The sequence below is a fragment of the Bidens hawaiensis genome, unplaced genomic scaffold (genome assembly GCF_021521415.1).
Source record: "Bidens hawaiensis isolate Kalapana, Puna unplaced genomic scaffold, B.hawaiensis_p1.1 tig00004682_1, whole genome shotgun sequence".
In the NCBI taxonomy this organism is placed as follows: domain Eukaryota; kingdom Viridiplantae; phylum Streptophyta; class Magnoliopsida; order Asterales; family Asteraceae; genus Bidens; species Bidens hawaiensis.
The window spans coordinates 640,864-661,695 of NW_027491286.1; the positions used below are offsets into that span (position 1 = coordinate 640,864).

At 32.9% G+C, this 20,832-nt stretch overlaps 3 protein-coding genes across 3 annotated transcripts; 2 read left to right on the forward strand and 1 right to left on the reverse strand.

Annotated features, from left to right (window-relative positions):
- The first annotated feature begins 209 nt into the window (after positions 1–209).
- LOC143627421 (protein indeterminate-domain 7-like) lies at positions 210–3,246 on the forward strand. Its single transcript, XM_077097246.1, has 3 exons — positions 210–435; positions 761–1,160; positions 2,322–3,246. Exons 1-3 carry the CDS (start codon positions 222–224, stop codon positions 3,136–3,138), a joined length of 1,431 nt encoding a protein of 476 aa, XP_076953361.1. The 5' UTR covers positions 210–221; the 3' UTR covers positions 3,139–3,246.
- A 3,751-nt stretch (positions 3,247–6,997) lies between these two features.
- LOC143627422 (beta-galactosidase 17-like) lies at positions 6,998–11,706 on the forward strand. Its single transcript, XM_077097247.1, has 18 exons — positions 6,998–7,258; positions 7,794–7,989; positions 8,086–8,174; positions 8,239–8,319; positions 8,400–8,494; positions 8,598–8,668; positions 8,740–8,830; positions 8,911–9,028; positions 9,120–9,212; positions 9,560–9,608; positions 9,710–9,897; positions 9,978–10,049; positions 10,164–10,313; positions 10,393–10,443; positions 10,530–10,695; positions 11,045–11,181; positions 11,273–11,338; positions 11,496–11,706. The coding sequence occupies exons 1-18, from the start codon at positions 7,004–7,006 to the stop codon at positions 11,604–11,606; spliced, it is 2,079 nt and encodes a 692-aa protein (XP_076953362.1). The 5' UTR covers positions 6,998–7,003; the 3' UTR covers positions 11,607–11,706.
- A 7,818-nt stretch (positions 11,707–19,524) lies between these two features.
- Positions 19,525–20,308, reverse strand: LOC143627442 (NDR1/HIN1-like protein 6). The gene has a single exon (XM_077097263.1). The coding sequence runs from the start codon at positions 20,306–20,308 to the stop codon at positions 19,583–19,585; it is 726 nt and encodes a 241-aa protein (XP_076953378.1). The 3' UTR covers positions 19,525–19,582.
- Between the last annotated feature and the right edge of the window lie 524 nt (positions 20,309–20,832).

The following is a 20,832-nucleotide window of genomic DNA, read 5'->3' on the forward strand; positions in this document are numbered from 1 at the left end:
TTTTGGTTGATGCCAAACTAGAGAAAAGATCATGGGTGAACAAGTAAACTAGGGTTCAAACAAAAACCTTCAGCTTCTTTCCAAGTTTATTCTATTCTATTGTATTCTACTTATCTTTTACCTTTTCATGATGATGCAACATACCCTCATATCATACCTATAGATACACACTTCTACTACACAACATACTGATTATTGACAACTAGGGAGAAAAGAAGAAGATGATGAGTCAGCCGAAAGTGATGTTGGAAGATAACTCAAACTCTGCATCTGGTGATCTTCATGCAAATACTATTGATTCTTGTTCTGAAACTAAAGGCCATGAAAGTGGAAGCAATTATCATCCTCCAAATCAACAACACTACTTTGCACATCCACCTCCAAGTCAAAGTCAACCAGTAATCAAGAAAAAAAGAAGCCTTCCAGGCAACCCAGGTTCAAAATCTCTTTTTAATGTAGTGTTTATCATCATTTTCATAAAAAAAATGTAGGGTTTTCAAATTTTCTTTAAAATGAAAAGCATGGGTTTTTAAAGAGTCAACGGCCATGTACTACCAGTTGACTGACCCAGGTTCAAAATCTCTCAAATCTTTTAATCTTTTTTCATGGGTTTTCACCATTTCCATAAAAAAGGTAAATATTCTTTATTGAACATATTTCTTTTTTTAAATAAAAATGAAAATGTAACTGTTTTCCTATCTAACAAAACTATAATCAATATCAATCTCATATTAATATTTTATTTATGTATTAATTGTAGACCCAGAAGCAGAAGTGATATCTTTATCACCCAAGACATTAATGGCCACAAACAGATTTATTTGTGAGATATGCAACAAAGGGTTTCAAAGAGATCAAAACCTGCAGCTTCACAGAAGAGGACACAATCTACCATGGAAATTGAAACAAAGAAACAAGAATGAGGTGGTGAGGAAGAAAGTGTATGTGTGTCCAGAAGTAAGCTGTGTGCACCATGAGTCATCAAGAGCTCTAGGTGACTTAACTGGAATCAAGAAACACTTCTGCAGAAAACATGGTGAGAAAAAGTGGAAGTGTGACAAATGTTCAAAGAGTTATGCAGTTCAATCTGATTGGAAAGCTCATTCCAAAACTTGTGGCACCCGAGAGTATAAATGCGATTGTGGAACCCTATTTTCAAGGTATAATTTATTTCCTTTTATTATCGATCAGTTATATGTATATCAACATTTTCAAACATTAAAGAAGTTTGAAAAAAACTAATATAACAGATCGGTCAAAGTTTAACATGTTATGTGTAAAAGTAACCTTGATTCGACTCATGTCATATTTCATGTAAGTTTGTCGTTTTGCATTGAATCTATACCTTGTATATGCTGTAAAAAAGTAGCATTTGTCCAATTTCATATGTCAATGTCGTTTTGAACAACCAATGTTTGATATCTTTTGAGATGTGATCTTCATAGACCAAACCCATGTTGACTGTACAGATTTATACGGCTCGTATAGAGTTATATGGGTTGTATATACCACGCATGACTAACAAGTGTACGGATGGGACCAAAGAAACAGCTTTTTACAGCTTATACGGCCCGTATAGCTCTATATGAGCCATATATGCGAAAAGTGGTATATGAAGATCCATGGTGGCGTATGAGTATCATATGCACATGTGGTTAACAAATATAATAAGTATATTAGGCATTTTTCTAAAGTTGCACAACCGTCCAAAAGATTTCAAGTGTCAATCGAGGCAACTAGGCAAGCAAACTTGGCTTGAGTTTGCTTGTCAAAAATCAAAATGCAAACGAGTGAACTAAATTTTGACTTTTGTATCATTGGATTGAATTTGTTAGTTAAAACGAATAAAACTTTTGTCATTCTCCAATTTGCTAATCACAAAAGCAAATTCGAAAGAACATTGCCGGATTTTCCTTTTAAGTTAGCTAGTTATATTATAGATGTAACGAATTAATGTTTATTTATACAACTTTCAAGCATACTTGAAGAAACAATCTATATATCCAAAAAAAATTTCATCTTGTACTAAAAGAAACATTAAAAATATATGTGCATTTATTCACATATAGTAAATGAAGTTCCTTTTCATATTTATCAACTGAATATTTTTTTTATTAAAGTACATTCGTTCATTAAATTACTTGTCTTTCTTTTGTGGTTGTCTGTGTTTTCTGGATGAACATGTATAGCAAGAAGTTTTATTCATTTTTATATTGTTTAAAGGAAAGTTTTTTTGTTTTTTAGTGTTTGGAGTGTTGTTGTTCACAAGCATATACTCTTTTATCTTTTTATTTTTTTTTAATAATATTAAAACTGCACAGGAGGGATAGCTTCATTACACACACAGCTTTCTGTGATGCTCTAGCAGAAGAGACTGCACGAGCCATTACACCATTTCCGGGTCAAATACCCACCCATTTCAATGACCATCTTCTTCTTGACCCGATCCATACCCAATCCCAAGGTCAAGATTGTAGCCCTAGCAGTGGGCCCACACTGGTAACCTATAACCATCCAGCAGCATACATGTCAGCTACTGCATTGCTGCAAAAAGCAGCTCAGATGGGTACAACTCATCTAAGCAGTAAGGGTACAAGTATACAAGCACCATGTACAAGTTCAACACCAGCCTTGAGAGGAGGGCCCCACCAGCAACCATACTTACCTCACGTGTCTGCTAACTCTCCTGCAGTTGGTAACAACACTTGCGGTACAAGTGGTTCAAGCGGTCTGCTGCTTGATCATCATGGTGGACCCCACCATCCATCATCATCATCTTTTCTTCATCCCATGAACATGAACATGAACATGAGCATGATGATGATGTTGATGAATCAAGATGGTTTCACTGACCAAGTGTCAACAACTTTTGAAGATGCATTTGGTCAAATCTTGGATGCAAAGAAAGAAGGAGTACATAATAATAATAACAATAATAATAATAATAATAATAATAATAATAATATTAATATGATGATGCATGATTCCAAGATCAGTGGCAATGATGGTAATATTGGAGTTGGAGTGATGGCAAATGAGGGGATGACAAGGGATTTCTTGGGGCTTAAAGCTCCCTCACATATTAATGGTGATATTGTAAGCATGAATCAAACCCTTAAACTATGGCATGCAAAGTAATTAGTAGACTACTTAGTCAAATTAGGGGTCTTGCCTTTTCTTAAGCTCCTTTTAATGATCTTTTTGTTACTCATGTAATCCAAAAGGAGGAAACTTTTGAGCCTACAATGATCCATTAATCTTTTTGTAACTTCAAGCATGTGATGCTATGTAGAAACCATGCTCAAACACATCTTTGTGCACTCACAATTATAAAGTTATTATTGGATTGTGTTTGGGATTAATTACTTGTTAAATTGCTTATTTTTTTTAGTGTGTTTTAAGACAATAAAAGTTGCTTGAGGAGTGTTAAATATTGTTGTCCAAATGGTTTATGTAAGTTATAAAAATAGGCAAGTAAGATTTCAACAATTCGAACTATGTATAAGTCAATACTAAATTTAAATTAGTGTAATTTCATCAATGACACTTAATAGTTTTTTTTATTTTTTTTATTATTATTTTGCTGTTAAAGGTAATATCAACTAAGGATTAGTAATTTTGTTTACCAATGATGACGTGACATGTTACATGTATGCCAAGATATATGCAATTTAATATATCTCAATCTTCCTCTACAAGACCAAAAACTGACTTTACTTATTCGTCAGTGTGGATTGCCAATGACAACTAAAATAACATTTAGGATTATCACAAGTCAAATTCTTAATATGAATTGTTATTGGTTAATTGTTTATACTTCGGTTTATAATGTTCAATTTTTCAAATAAATAATTTAAAATAAATTAAGCAAATAAATACTTTAATAGGCAAACCCAAACAGGGTTTTCTCATATTATGATGGGTTTTGGATTTAAATAATAAGATTTTAAAACTAAAACAAGAAACAGACTACAAATGGATCATAAAACAAAAGGATATTTTTGCACGTATGGGGGTTGCATACTTGCATTGGATTCTCCAGTCCCCTTGAAAGACTCCTGAATATGGAAGATCAAGTAATTTCCTTTATATAATACTGAAATATTCTTTAAAGTTTGATGAAATTATTCTATTTCCTTTTGTTTTAAAGCATATTTTATATTGGTGATTACAAATTATTATTTTAGTTTTAAATAAATACATAGGCAAAAACGTACTATATGCATTCTCAAACCTAGGTGCACACACTATGTAAATTATTTATATTTTTCCAAAATACTTTATGATAAAAATTACAATTTCTTCATAATATAATTAAAACTTGAAATACTTTAAACTTTTATAAATATTAAATTCATAATTTAAAGATTGATGTAGGTATGATTAGGCCATGATCATCATAAAGTTGTAGGGTTAAAATTTTTATTCAAGGAAATAGTAAAGCCAAAAAGCAAATATTGGAAAGTGATATTGTTTGTCCCTCCAACTCCAAATGCAATTTATATATGAATCATTAATCCTTTTTGAAAGTTCATTATTAACTACAAAATATATTATTTATTTTTTCAAATCAATAATTAAATTTCAAACAAATTTATCTGTAGTTAAAATTAATTAAAAAACCTGTATTTTGATAATTTAAAAAAAAAATTGTTGGTTACAAGTTAAACACATGGCATGTGGTGTTAATGCCCAAATTAATCCACATGGCAAGTGTTTGGAGTATTGGGCTGGACCTGTACGGTTGGCGGGTACTCGTTCCTACAAAACATTATAGTAGAATTTTTAAGGATCTCGTTTATTTAGATGTTTTAATGTTATGATTATTTAGTAAGATGGTGTGTTCATTTATTTATTTATTTATTACATTTTTCCAATTTTAGCCATGATTATTAATCTTCATGAATATTGGATTATTTGAAACTCCTAATCGAACTGAGGATCGATTCTCGATTATGGTTTATTTGGTTGTGTCGGTTATGTATCAGTTCATTTTTGGTCAATTAACCAATGTATTAGGCTTGGGCTTTCAACCAAAATTTGCAAGTATATGTTGGGCAGGTTTGAACTATCAAATAGGTTTGATTAATAATTTCTTGGGCTAAAGTTTGTTATAATTTCTTGGGCCCAAATAAAGTACTAATAGGTTTTATTGTAAGAATCAAAAATCATAAATATATTAGATGGTTTGGGTTTTGAAATAATCACAAGGTAATAGATTACACAACAGAACTCAACCCTTGCCACCCCATCCACTCTCAGTTATCACATACATAAAAAAAAATGATACGTATTCGTCCAAGCTTCGTCACTGGATAGGGATGGGTACCTTTTTTTCCCCTTAAACAACTCAACACGGGGGGTAGGGTGGGGTGTGCATTTTGTTTCAAAAAGACTCATTTTAACGAGGGGGTTTTAACCTGGGTGGGGCTTGGCTGCTTGGGTAACTTAAAAATCATGGAACAATTCTCAATCATGCAGCTTAAATATCTCGACACAAGTGGTAAACCCGAATATGAGAGACTGAGAATATATACTCCCATGAAACACCATATCCACCATAATCATGTACATGCATAACCAATAAGCAGCCAAAATTCTTTAGAAATCAAGTATCTAACTGGCAACCAAATTAAATTTCCATTCAAACTAACAACCAGCATAAAACCATCGGCTATATGATAAAGCAAACAACGTTAGAATAAACGAAACTAGACACAATGAAAATATATGTTCAACACATCAGTCTCAAATCCGCTAACAAAACTACACATTTCATATAACACGACACAAAAACGATTCCAAGTTACATCAGTTAAACACTTGTAAGTAATTCATTCGAGGATAATTCTTGTTGTTCTCATGCAGGGCCACTTTATGAGCTTCCAAATCCAAGTTGCTCAGTTTTCTTGTTTTCTCATTGATAAACACTGAATAGGTGAAAACATGATACGCAGTTTCCATCCAAAGAGCTGCGTATATCACCCGATACACAATCCATTCGAGGCTATCAAATTTCGAGTTCACCAATTAAGCTCAAGAATAGTGACCTAATTTTCGTATAAGCAAGCAATCAAACTTCATAGTTCAAATTATTATTATTATTATTATTATTATTATTATTATTATTATTGTTGTTGTTGTTGTTTTTAAAACTCGGTTCAGGCGAATTGGGTATTTAATGTCAAGCCCATTGGGCTGGCCCTAAACTAGTGGTGCACAAGTTTATATTAGAATTTAGACAAGTTAAGATTAAGTTGAGTTGTTTTTCAAACGAATGTGTTTTGTAGAAAGTATATGTTTTTTATTTTTTATTATCTTGGTTATTTGATTTTCTTTTGTTTTGATCTGAAGCTATTTTGTTTAAAACCCGTTTGGCACAGAACAAATTAGACTTGTTTTAAATCAGTTTATCTTGACTTGAACTCGTCCTGACTCATTACTTGACCTGCTCGTTTTTACCAGGTTTTACTCTTGCTGTTTTTGGGTCTCAGTTTGGCAATTTTTGGGATCTAGTTTTAGTTAATTGTATTTAGGCGAAGCTCAAAGACGATAACACTAACATTAAAATGTTAATGGCAACGGGTAACTTTTTATGAAATACAATTAACATTAAAATGTTTATGTGATCAAGTAACAGCTAAACCTAGATAGCATCTATAAATAAAATTTAAAACAATGAAACAATAAATTTCACATATAAAAAATAGTTATTAATTAACTTGTAAAAAAATATAGTTTAGTTAGAGTAAGAAAACGAAACTCTACAAATTTAAAAGAGTGCTGTGATCTAACACGCAACATCGTTCTCGTAAAAAATAACAAGTAAATGAAAATCAAATAGGTAGGTAGTTAATTATTGAGACAACAAAATGGAATGCGAATGTGACAGAAGAGTGAATAATAATTGAAATTTTTGTACTTAATAGTTTCCTGAAAAGAGTAAAGATAGTGGGAAAAAAGCTGAAGGGCGTGAAGACGGAGCTTGATCAAGTCAACGGCAATGGCGAAACGACGACAAAGCTTGAAGACAACAACGTTAATGGTTGTGTTACTATGTCTGGTGGCTTTCTCCACTGTTTTCGCTCCACTGCCTTCACCTCTCCCCAATTCCCTTAAACCCTATAAGCATCACCATCATGAGGCTGCTGCTGTTAATGCCCGTAAGTTTGAAATTGCCGATGATATGTTCTGGAAAGACGGAGAACCTTTCCGAATAATCGGCGGCGACTTGCATTATTTCCGTACTCTACCTGAGGTACAATCTCATACTTTATTTTCAGTGAATGAATATTGATGCTAAATTGTTAATTAATTAAATTACCTAATTGATCAAATTGTCATTACCTCTAACAGCTGGTTCTAATTTGTTAAATATGATACCAATTTACACATTTGATTCTCGACAATCTTAGAAGAACTTGGTAGGTGCTAGTCGGGCTCAGTTTTAAGTCAAGTTTATGTCGGCAAGCAGTCTTTGGAATTTTATAAAACTATATATTAAAAAAAAAAAGAAAAACCAAATATATAGAAATATAATTAGTTATATCAACACAAAGTTTTGAAAAAAAAAAAATCAACACTTGGCATTTTCTGGTTGGATTAATATCCAATCGGGTGATGATTAAAATCCGAGCTGGTAGACTGTGTTTTGGTGGACATTCTTGGGAGTTGACTAGTCAAATGGACAAAATGTGACTTTAACAAAGTAAAATTGGCACCTAATTCTGATTTTACGACACTGATTGTCAATCAGTCACATTATCTTTCTTGATATTATTATTTTGGTGCAGTATTGGGAAGATAGGCTATTAAGAGCAAAGGCGTTGGGTTTGAATGCGATTCAAACTTATGTTCCGTGGAATCTGCATGAACCAAAAGAAGGTCAGCTGGAATTTGATGGTATTGCTGATATTGTTTCATTTCTTGAGCTATGTCACAAGTTAGATTTGTTGGTCATGCTACGTCCCGGGCCTTACATATGTGGAGGTTAGAACAGTTACCGAATCATACAAATTTTAACGCTTTTTAGCTTTTTTTTATTAAACTTTATATTAAAATCGTGAGAATCACTGCTTGTTGCAGAATGGGATTTTGGCGGTTTCCCTGCTTGGTTACTTACTAAAAAACCGGCCATCACGCTAAGATCATCTGACCCGAGTTACCTTGCTTTGGTAAATGGTTTAACTGTAATAATAATATAATACAAGTTTATGACTTTTAACTGAGGTCTTGCAGGTTGATAAATGGTGGGGAATACTACTTCCTAAAATTGCTCATCTTCTTTACCACAACGGAGGACCTATAATTATGGTTCAGGTGATTAACAGTAGCACTACATCCCATGTTTTAGTTCCAAAAATATTTAGCATTACAACACGTTTAGATTGTGGTTACAGATCGAGAATGAGTTTGGCTCATATGGAGATGACAAGGATTATTTGCATCATCTGGTCAACTTAACTCGGTCACATCTCGGGGATGATATAATTTTGTAAGTTTATCTAGTTTGGTAACACTTGACATATTTTTCAGCGTCAAAATTTTAGTGATTAGTCAGTATTTGCATGTTTTGAATATTTGAATATTAATAACAGGTATACCACAGATGGAGGCACTAGAGAAACTCTCACCAAAGGAACTATACGAGGAGATTCTGTATTTTCAGGTATTTAAATTTCATCGGTTATTAAAGAATTTACAGTTTATGCGTTTAATATTTCAAATTTCTAACTGTAGCTGTTGACTTTACAACTGGAGACGATCCGTGGCCTATATTTAAGATGCAAAAGGCATTTAATGCACCGGGAAAATCACCACCACTTTCTGCGTAGGTATCCATTTTAATTTGTATGATTTATCTTTGTAATCACTTTTTTATGATGATCATAATATTAATGTGTATCTCAGAGAGTTTTACACCGGTTGGCTTACACATTGGGGAGAGAATATTGCTAAAACGGATGCGACTTCCACAGCATCTGCGCTTGAAAATATTTTGTCAGGAAATGGATCCGCTGTGCTCTATGTATACTATAAAACAAAAAATATATATAATTAAAAATTAAGCATTGTTACAAGATTATATTTTTGATGATGTGATGATCTCTCACATGTAGATGGCTCATGGCGGAACCAATTTTGGATTTTATAGTGGTGCAAATGCTGACAAGGAATCTGATTACAAAGCTGATCTTACATCTTATGATTATGTGAGCAACCTCATTTTTTAACAAGATTATTACTTTTCATGCATATAGTTAGATTATTATTGAGATAAAATTTTTTTTGTAATCATATGTAACACAATAATTGTTTTGTGTTTAGAGTTTATATATTGCGTGTACGACTACTAAATTATTTTATCCAAAAGTTTAGATTTTATTAAAATAGCATAGTTTTTTTAATCATGTTTAACACACTAAGTATTTGTAAAGGATTTCAAGAAATTATTGGACAAAAAATGTTTTGGATCAAACCTAGAAAAAGTTATCCTTTTGGCCAATTTTGCCCCTAATAACTTAAATTTGTTCCCAAATGGGAATCTTTTTTCTTGTAGGATGCTCCTATTAGTGAGTCTGGTGATGTGGACGGGGCAAAATTCAAAGGTTAATAATACAATAATATCCTTTACATTCTTCTAAGATCTCATAAGATCGATATAATAATAATAATAATAATAATAATAATGCTCTGAAAAATGTTCCAGCGTTGAGGAAGGTTATAGCTAAATACAGTGCAACATCTCTCCCTCCGGTTCCTTCAAATAATAAGAAAACAGGATATGGTCGTATTCAATTAGAAAAAACCTCATCGTTATTCAATACACTGGATGTTGACTTGTCAACCAAAGCTATTGAATCTGAGAACCCAATTTCAATGGAGTCTGCTGGCCAGGTATCTGTGCTTATTCTTTTTTTTATGTCATCACATCAATGTTTTTGAACTCGTTGCATTTTGTTCTTTCTTATCTTCAGATGTTTGGATTTTTATTATACGTTTCTGAATACAAAACTAAGGTCAAAGCGAGCACTTTGTCTATACCAAAGGTAATGGTGTATAAGTATGTTTTGGCTAACTTTTTAAAGGGTGCATTTTTATTAGATATGTGCTTTTTAATATATATTATATTAGTATATTACTCTTTCAATATTTAATTTCAGGTGCATGATAGAGCTCAAGTGTACGTTACATGCCTGTCTGAAGATAAGAGAGAAAAGCCGCAATATGTTGGCACAATTAATAGATGGTCAAACAAGCAAGTTGACCTTCCTAATGCTGAATGCTCTTCCACTACAAGATTGTTAATTCTGGTATATTAGTTAACCTTGAGTTGTCTAATCTTCATTGATTTTTATGTTTTTTCGTATTTCTTTACACCTTTCTTTGTAGGTTGAAAACATGGGTCGTATTAATTATGGACCGTATTTGTCTGATAGCAAGGTAATATTTTCTAACTTAATCAGGATTACCTTTACTTTCTAGTATGTTGGTTTTTTATGGTATATTATTTTGTTATATTTTTATAGGGCATATTATCTGCTGTTTACTTAGATGGGAAACCTCTGCTCAAGTGGAAAATGCTTCCAATTCCGCTCAACAATTTAAATGACGCCTCAAAAAACATTCTCTCTTTCAACAACGTTTCTAATTTTATTGGAATTTCTGCTCGTAAAACCCTGAAAAGCATATCGGGTAAATTTTTCTTTGAGAAAATTACTGTTTGCGTCCCTTTGGTTTTAAGGCGAAGGCACAATGAGTCCCCGAAAAAAATTTTGAACTGGAGTCCCTGTGGTTTTAAAAATGAACCATTTGAGTCCCTGCCGTTACTTAACTTTTGGGGTAAACTTTCATTTTACTGAAACCACAGGGACTCAAATTGTTCGTTTCTGAAACCAAGGGGACTCAACCAGTTCAAAAAAATTTTCAGGGACTCATTGTGTCTCCGCCCTAAAACCACAGGACGCAAACAGTAATTTTCTCTTTTTCTTTAAAATTAGTATTAACACACTTGCAGGATAACATTTTGTATTTTCATTTGCAGGGGTGAGTTTAAAAGAACCAGCTTTCTATACTGGTAATTTTGTTATTAATGAAGTGACGGACACATACTTGTCCTTCGATGGTTGGTGTAAAGGGGTAGCATTTGTAAATGACTTTAATATCGGGAGATTCTGGCCGGTAATTATAATTTTATTAGTTCTGTTTCAGATACTATAATATTGTAGTCAAAAGAGCTTATAATTCATATTGTTTTTCTCTCTTTTTACAGTCGTCCGGACCCCAATGTAACCTCTATGTCCCCGCTCCAATTCTCCAACGTGGAAATAATGTCTTGGTATGAACCTCGCTCTATGTGACACTTTCTGTATATACATAAATGTTTATAAGTAATCATGGTGCCAAGTCATGATTAAAAAACTAATATTAACACGACCTACAACCGAACTCTTCTAATGCTAACTTTGTTGACCAATTGACCTTTTTATGTAAAGGTGATACTTGAGTTAGAGAGCCCGGAACCTGAGTTGGTGGTGAACTCAGTTGACCAGCCAGACTTCACTTGCGGTTCTAAACGTTTGAAGGTACAGACGGCTTTAACATAGTTTGTGTGCGGCTCAAAACAGAAGTGTGTATTTGTCCTTATTTTGCTCTACATCTGCTGTGTGCTTGTGTGTGTTTTAGCTTTTAATTAACAAATAAATACCTTAAAATCATATATGCATATTGTAATTAATATTTTGGTCGTTATTGGAGGCCATGATTTGCATTTGTATATCACGTAACATGTCCACATGTATTGTCAGTTTATGTTGGATTATAAAATGTGGGCTATAATTATCTACTCTCTTTTGAATACTTTTAATTTATTAATTATTTTTATTTAATAAAGATTAAAAAAAAGTAAAGATGGGTCCTTGAATAAATAAATAGGGTCATTTACCAAAAACAAAAAAAAGGTTTTAGTTTAGGCTATGGTTATCCAGACACCCTTTGACTTATACACCCCCCCCCCCCCTTTCAAGTGGGTTCCATACGATTTATTGATGATTACTAGATATCTAAAAAATGTGAATAAACTAACGGGATATGTTATTGGTACACTATTTGGTTATCCACACACCTACGTACGATCGTATAGGGGCTATATGATCATATAGCCCCTATACGATCGTATGTAGGTGTGTGAATAACCAAATAGTGTACCAATAACATATCCCGTTAGTTTATTCACATTTTTTAGATATCTAGTAACTAGCTTTTGAAAATTAGACCCGTGTATTACACGGGATTTTTCAAACGATAAAAATAATAAGGTTCGTTATTTCAATTGTGATTCTTAAAATACTTATAAATTAATTTAATATAGACTTAAAGGAAAAACAAACGGGTAAAATTACTAATAGCATGGTTTTGGAAACGTCGGGTGTGGATTTGCAAGAAATTTAAAAAATGTGCTAAAGTTACGTAGTTGGTCAAACTGTAGTTATAAAAATGACACTATGTTATAAAATTCACGCTATGTTATAACCCGCTTGACAAAATAATTTTGACCCATGACCTATGGATAGTTAGGATGAATGAAATGGGAGATTAGAATTTAGAAGAAATGTAGGCTTGACATCTAGGCATCAACATTTTCTTTTATTAGAACACTAGGTTAGAACCCGTGTAACACACGGGCTGGCACAATAAATAATTGAATTCAATAATAATATATAAATATAATATATATTTTGGATTTATGTCATATAAACAATTACAAGTTTATAATAATATGCGAAAAAAACCAATACTAAGTTAATAAATATGTAACTCACCATTCCCTAAATATCTTCTTGCATACAACATTTCTACTTGTATTTGTGGCATTACCATTATCGAATATTAGGAGTCTAAATTCTTCTTACAATACTGGTTATTGAGCGTATATTCCCATATAAAATTTGATACATTTACCTTTAACACATGTGAGTGATATAAAGAGAGAGAAAGAAAGAATGGGTCGTCGGTGAGGTTGTTTGTCAGAGGTCCGGTGGTTATGGTGGTTTCACGATGGAGTGAGGAGATGATGAAATTAAAATCATAAATATATTTAATTTATACATTTATACAATAAATGAGTTGTGGTAACATGTTATTATAGGTCATTTCCTATTTATTATTAAAAAAACACCAAATACAGGGGCTTTTACATGAAAAAAAAAGGCGAAGGGACTTTTATGAAGAAAATCAAAAAATTGGTTTGTTTTTTATAACATTTGCCCATTTCTTTTAGACCATAAATAAAAAAGACAACTAACCTAGTATTAATTAAGCTCACATTCTTAGCTAATGAGGTTCATAAGCCAAGTTATGGCCCCAAACTGGTGCATTGGTAAATTTCAAAAGGAAAAATATGCATACAATGATGAACTTTTGAAGTCAAATATAAATAAAAGTAAATAGATTAAAAAGACAAACAAAAAAAGAGTGTGAATCCCAACAGTTGAAATTGCAGATTTCACACTATTGACCATAAAAGTCAAATCTGCATGTGTACAGCAAGAAAAATGATTAGTGAGCGTCAAGGTTGATCCATCTAGGTTCCCAAACTGGATAGACAATGACAAAAAAAGAACTTTTACGGTAAAATTATTAATTACCTTTTTTTTGGTAAAATTTTGTAATAATCAAACCTTCAACAATATCGTATAAGCAGTGCAATCTTCTAAAGCAGAAATAAGACCAGATCTACTAAAGCATGTTTACAATAAAACAACAATTTATACTTATGTATTAACAAACCTGGTGAATTGAACATTTACTGTTGCAATTACCTTGAGGCTTGTGAGCAGTGACATTTTAATCAAACATTTTCAACCTACAAATAATCACAGACTGAAATAATTTAGAAAATTTCCATCAAAACTTACCTGAAATAAAAACAAAAACAGGTCAAAAATAAAGTAATCATCAATAAACCTAAAAATAGATCATCATATATGGGCTCATTTTTTTCTTTTATATAATATGAATCAAACATAGCAAACCACTTAAAATGCATGTTAAAATCAATCTTAAGACCAAAACTGAGATTTGCATCCTGATGTACAACCTGCAACTGGATTGATTTATACCAAATGACGCAAGTGTCCTATGACCTGTTTGCAGACTCGTTTACAATCTGCTGTAGACTGAAGCTGAACCTGCAGTTAAAACACTTCAAAATTACCCCTGCATCCAAAATTACATCTGATTAGTCCCACAAAATATAGTGTAACATAGAATAATAATATAAGAGAATAATGGTAGTAGATAAAAAAATATCAAAATAGGCAACTATGTTTCTATAAAACATCCATAACAGTGTTTTAGTTGGGGCATGAAAATTGTTGCAAAAACAGTCGATGAAATTCATTACATGTCCATGATGACCTTTTTATATGCGAGCAAGACATTAGACATCAGTAGATGGAGGGTTGTTTGAAAATGTTTTTATAGAAGTTTTATAAAAACATAGTGTTTATTTGTTTCTCCCAAAGCAAATTGGTAACTTTTTAAGGAGGCTCATTTGACTCATTACCCGACCTGAATAGACTCGAAAGTAATTGATATATTGTATGCCAACCCTATAAGTATTCGTGGACAAAATGCTAATGATCAGTAACGTTAGAAACAGCTGTTTAAAAACATAATAATAAAATAACTAATTTAATATATATCACCTCGATTCCAACACATAATAGCCTGATAACCACAAAAACCAAAATGGCTGTATACGTGTCCGCCACATTAGTATTATGAGAAATACCACACACGACTGCAAAGTTCTTTTAATTTGAATTATTCAAGTTTGACATTGTAATTCACAAACAACTACTATTGAAAAGGGTTTTCAAACTTATGCAAACAACTACTTTCATAAAAAAAACTACAGTAATTTCATTCACAAATGAAATATGACAAAAGCTTTCCCCCATACTACCCAAATGTTACCTAGTTTCCTTCTTGCAAGTAGCTCCTTTGTTCCGAACCCCCTATATTAAGTTTTCATCAGTTCACTAATGTTATATATTGCCAAAAATCAAAAGGTAATTATACAAAATAGATAAGAGTGTAGAAAAACATTTCCTTTTCCTCGAAACAAATTTATGATCTTTACACAAATTTTGCCACCAATCTTGTCATATTATCCTATAAACATTCACACTTACTTTATATGTATTCATCCAAATTGAAAAACAACAACAATGACAAAAAATTGTAATGGAAAAAAAAAAAAAAAACCTAAACCTTAAAGAACAATTTTCATGTAATTGGCGATCCCAGACAAACTGATCATTACTTTAAATTGTAGATAGCTCGTAGTGATAACAGAGTCAAAACAATTTGAACTCTTTAATGCCAGTTCCTCAACCACGTGCACAAGCATTGCCTCCTCTTAACACAAAACAGTAACTTTTACATATCTATACTTAACAAAAACTAATATAACAGTTATTGCAACATGGACAATATTAAAAGTAACACTAATTGTGAATCAATGTAAGGTCTAAAAAGTCTATAAGAAAGACCTTAGATTTACATATAATAATCATAGAATTAGGGTTTCACAGAAAGACCAAGGTCTACATATAAACCAAATACATGAATCAACCTGTTAATAGAATTACAAAGATTGATCAATTGAAACTAATTGAACCTATGAAGGTGAATCGATAGAATCCATTTAAGCTGTAAATCTGATTGACCATGTGAATCTGATTGAATATGTTTTGATGAGAAGATTGAATATATGAATTGGATTACAATAGTTACCTGGAATTTTGTTGGATTTGAATGCAATAGACCGATGGTGATTGTTAGGGTTAAAACCTCTCAATTGGGTGCTAATAAAAATGTAATCTGAACAGGCGATATTGATTTTGAATTGAAATTAAAATAATAAAAAAATTAGAAAATGCCATGTGGCACTTTGGAGACATTTGGTTAAATATAAAAATGAAAGTTTTTTAAAAATCCATTCTTTTATTATATAGGTAGACTATGTTAGGTACCCGTGTTTTACACGTATTGAACAACTTAAAAGAAATGATAAACAAAGTTGAATATTACATTAAATAAGTACAAAGTTAAATTGCAATTATAATTCACAAACTTAAAAATAAATCATAAATCTCTAAATATTTTTATCGATACTACATTAGATGATACACTAAAAATATGGTAACAACTAAAGTAGAATAGTATTATGAGAACATAACCGGTACAATCGGAAAAAAAACGAACCTATCATCAGTGGAAGAAAACTTTCGATTAGTCGAAAAATGTGCAGTAAAAGAGAATGGATATATGGTTTTGATTAACAATATATAGAAGAAAAAAAAAAGAGGAGGGTCGGGTTCAGTTACAAATCCACGTGTTTTTAACAATAAACCCTAGTAAGTTTTAAGGGCAAAAATGATTCATATATCTATAAATGCTTTTATATATATATATATAAACGATATAATTCATGCCAGAGAAGTTAAATCATGAAAAATGCCCGATTTATAAAAATGTTTAATATACAAACCTAACTTTTTTTTTAAATAAAATATGTTTTGTGAAAATAATTATAGAAAAGGACAATGATACATCTGATAACAACCTAGCCACTCAGCTAGAACCAAAGCTTTGTATTTTGTGCACAAACAACTAATATATATAAAAAATCACTGAACCAAATTTACTTCTATGGCACAGACAGTCAACTTTACTCTATACTAATGATTTACCCACGCATTGCGCGGTAAAATCGGTCAGTAAAACCCGGTGTTGCCGTGGCGAATCAACGCGAATTCAGTCAATAGTAGCAAAATTCGTTACGGTACTGGAAGTAAAACAAAATGGAAACAAAAAGATAAAAATAAAAATTGGGGTGTTGACATGGCGAATCAACGCGAATTCAGTCAATAGTAGCAACGTTCATTACGGTACTAGAAGTAAAATAAAATGAAAACAAAACGATAAAAATAAAAATTGAGGTTGACAAATGGGGTGGCGTTGGTTGTCCCGGACAACGGCAGTGAGTCACCCGCAAATTTTGTCAGTATTAGCTACGTTCGTTATGGTACTGGAACTTAATTAAAATGAAAACGAAAAATAAAAATAAAATTTGAGGTGAGCCAATGAGGTGACTTCGGTCGGTCCCAGACGCTGAGGCAGTGGCTCTACGACACTCATATAACATATTATAATTTTGTTTTGTTAACTTATTTAAAACAATGTTTATTTGGCCGGTAAACCCGGGCGTTGGTAAAACCCAATCATTGCAACGGCGAGTTGACTTGTATTCGGGCGTTCCGGTGGTGAGTTGGTAAAACTGGGGCGCTGGTAAAATCGGGGCTTTCCGGCGGAGGGTCAATGTGAATTTTGTCGATTTCAGTTACATTTGTTACAGTACCGGAACTAAAATTAAGTTCGGTAAAACCCGGACATCGGTAAACCCAAGCGTTGTCGGTACTGGACGTTGCGCGGTGAGTCGGTAAAACCCGAGTATTATCAGTCTCAGGCGTTATGGCGGTGAGTCGACACAAATTCGGTAACACAAAAAAGAAAACGTTCTTTACGAATCTAGAAAAAAAGGTGAGTCAGTAAAACCCAAGTATTGTCAGTACCGGACGTTGTGACGGTGAGTCAACACAAATTCGGTAATACAAAAAACAAAACGTTCGTTACGAATCTAGAAAAAAAACAAAAAGAAATAGATTTAGCCAATAAAACAAAAAAATTGGACCGTTGAGGTGATGCCACTTGACCCAATCAGGGCCTTGCGGCAACAACCGTTAACTTTACTAATAGATATATAATTGATAGATGTGCTAAGTTAATCAAACTAAATGATTATATCATTAGATAAATATAATTTTTTAACTGTGTTCAATTAAATAGTAAGATTGTGAGTGACCTATTTGATTTTTGAAAAAGACTAATTTTTTTACTTTGTTAAGATAAAAGGTTTTATAAAGAAAAAGGTTAGTCATGCATCCTTCGAAGAAAAAAAAAACATTATTTGATTAAAATATTTGTATCTTTCATCTTGAATTCAACCTTAAAATACAAGTATATTTTGTAGAACACCCTAAATCTCATATTGGATATAAGAAATGAGGAATGTCAAACCATAAATACCGTCACCGCCTTATGAATCTCATATTTGTCCGAATGCCCGGTAACATAACAGATAAATATTGCTAGTATAATATTTGTTATATAAATATATAAATGGTCGGTACTTAAGTATTTCAGGGGAAAAAAAAGAGAAAAGAATATTGGTTGGTTGATGCAGGCATTGAATGGGATGTTTCGTTGGTTTTCAGCAAGCATGATCAACGCCGCTAGGCCCAACAATTGCTGAACCGTTTATCCCACCGACAATCACTACCATTTAATACCCTCACGACCACAAACTAATTTAGGAATTAAATAAGATGTTAGAAAAAGATGATGTACTTGATTTATTAGATTAATCTAATTAATAGATAAACAAAAGAAATATATATCTACGATGTCTTGTTATAAGAAGTCATAAATGCTCTATAATATTATAAAGTTGACAAAAAATATACGCTGTCGAGTCACAATGGAATGAGATGTGGTTAATTTGGCCAACTAACACTCTTTTGGCATATTCATTAATCTATAGATAATTAGCTTATAAAACTATATCATTCAATAGTAATTTAATAAAATTTATATAATTTCTTTTGTTAACGTTCAACTTGTTAAGCCATTGGGCCGAGTTAGGCATGTTTTGTAGCATAATAAGATAGGCTTGTTCTTTAGTTGACAAAATGTGTAGGATATATTTTGATTGATATTCATTTTAACCATTGTTTGAAATGCGTTGTATAGATTTACTTGATACATACTTTTCGGTTTATATTTATTTAACTTTTATGATTTTAGGTTTTTCTTTATTAATTTACATAAATAGTCATTTTAATTTGTCATAAAGTCACATTACACAAACCTAATGGGCTTTTCTTAAGTAAGTTAGTATTAGTAACTAAACTTCTTACAAAACGAATATCACATGACAAGCTCACAAGCATGTGCCATCAATTAGCATGGGCTTTTGTGTTGTATTTTATGTGTTAATAATATAAAAATTCAATTCGAGCCCTTGTCATAGTCGAGCCTATGTCTATCAAATGTTTAGCTGTATGTTACGAGTTCGAGGATACTGCTATTATGACTAACCCAACTCGACCCGGCCCGACCTCCAAACTATAATAAGGCTTACACGCATCGGTTCTAACATGTTAAACCAATAAGATTGATTAAGATAGAAAAAAAAATCTGCATGGATAAAAGTTTAATCATATTCATTTTAACCTTAGTTCTAATAGCTGATTTACACATCAAAAAATAAAAACAGTAAAAGAAATGCTTAAACTTATGACAAAAATCAATTTCCGATCACAGATTAATCGAAACATATTCATTTCAAAAAAAAAAGACAATATATTTTTTTAACAAAAACATCTAATAATAAAAATTCAAATCCAGATAATGAAGCAATCACACCTTCTTTGTTGGATCCAAACCCGTAATCTCACACCGTCCATTTCCAGATCTTAATCCTCAGATCCACCTTACACTCTGCATCCGCCGTTCTCACCGTCGCCGCCGACTTCCCTGCCGGCGCCGCCGCCTTCATTCCGTCACACGTAACCCTAATCGGCACCTTCTTACTCTTAAACCCTCCGACTTTGGCTTTCACCTTCGTATCAAGCTGAATCTTCAACGGCACACTCTTCTTACTCTTCAGATCCGATTTCAGCTCACTGCTATCATCCACACTCTGTCCAGTCACCGATACAACCGTCCGCAACGCCGTCGTGTTCTTCTTGGCCGTCGTGAACGCCGGAATCGTCCCGTCGCCGACGTCAACGCCGTTGGAATCGAACGAAACGGTGACCGGATCGTAGGAGAAGGAGATCTTCTTGTTAGGGTTTCGAGCGGTTATGGTGAAATTGAATTTGGTATTGAGTTTGTTGGATGAAGATAAGCTAAATTGTGAGACGTGGATGGAGGATACGGCGAATGTAGGGCGGTGAGGACGGTAGAGAACGTAGAATACGCCGGCGGCAGCGGCGGCGATGAGGATTAAGAGAATGATGGTGAAGGTGATCCAGAGGCAGCATGAACAGCAGATGCTGCGGGTGCGGCGGGGTTGAGGACGGTAGACAGGACGGGAGTGGTTGTAGAGCTGGGCTTTGGTGGCCGGAAAGGTGGGGTTTGGGGTGGGTTTGGCGGCAGGGTAGATTTTTTCTGCCATTATGTTTGTTTGTTGTGATGGTTTGGTTTGGGATGTGTTTGTGTGGGTGAGTGTATTTAATGGGAGAGTGTTAGATGAGATATCTTTGTAATGTAAAAATGAGAAAGAATTGTAGGTGGTGGTGGCGCCGGAGAGATGGGAACGTTGGAACCAGAAAGGAAAGGAAAGGAAGATGGTGTGGTGCAAGGCTGTTATCGGAGTTGGAGGGAATACATCAGATTCTTTCCTTTATTCCTTTTTCCATTATTATTATAATAAATATATAGAAAGCATATAATCTACCTATCTATAATATATATAAACGAAAATCCAAAAATCCTATGTGTCGCGATGTGGTCGCTCCTCCATTTTATAAAAGTCACCAGATTTCTTGATTTTTAAATAAAGTCCTTTCATTGATTTAACCCAAATTCATGGGTATGGGTCTTACTAAAACCAGAGAGCTCTTAAACGGGTTATAACATCTCATTAAATTAAAAATTAATCTTACCAATTATTTGATATGAAAATCATATAAAATAGAA

What these genes read in the sequence shown, in the direction of transcription:
- LOC143627421 (XM_077097246.1), top strand. Translation starts at nt 222, where the DNA reads ATGATGAGTCAGCCGAAAGTGATGTTGGAAGATAACTCAAACTCTGCA. An exon ending in AAGCCTTCCAGGCAACCCAG is followed by an intron (nt 436 to 760) that starts GTTCAAAATCTC and finishes TATTAATTGTAG; the next exon opens with ACCCAGAAGCAGAAGTGATA. An exon ending in TGTGGAACCCTATTTTCAAG is followed by an intron (nt 1,161 to 2,321) that starts GTATAATTTATT and finishes AAAACTGCACAG; the next exon opens with GAGGGATAGCTTCATTACAC.
- LOC143627422 (XM_077097247.1), top strand. Translation starts at nt 7,004, where the DNA reads ATGGCGAAACGACGACAAAGCTTGAAGACAACAACGTTAATGGTTGTG. An exon ending in ATTTCCGTACTCTACCTGAG is followed by an intron (nt 7,259 to 7,793) that starts GTACAATCTCAT and finishes ATTTTGGTGCAG; the next exon opens with TATTGGGAAGATAGGCTATT. An exon ending in GCACTTTGTCTATACCAAAG is followed by an intron (nt 10,050 to 10,163) that starts GTAATGGTGTAT and finishes ATTTAATTTCAG; the next exon opens with GTGCATGATAGAGCTCAAGT.
- LOC143627442 (XM_077097263.1), bottom strand. Translation starts at nt 20,308, where the DNA reads ATGGCAGAAAAAATCTACCCTGCCGCCAAACCCACCCCAAACCCCACC.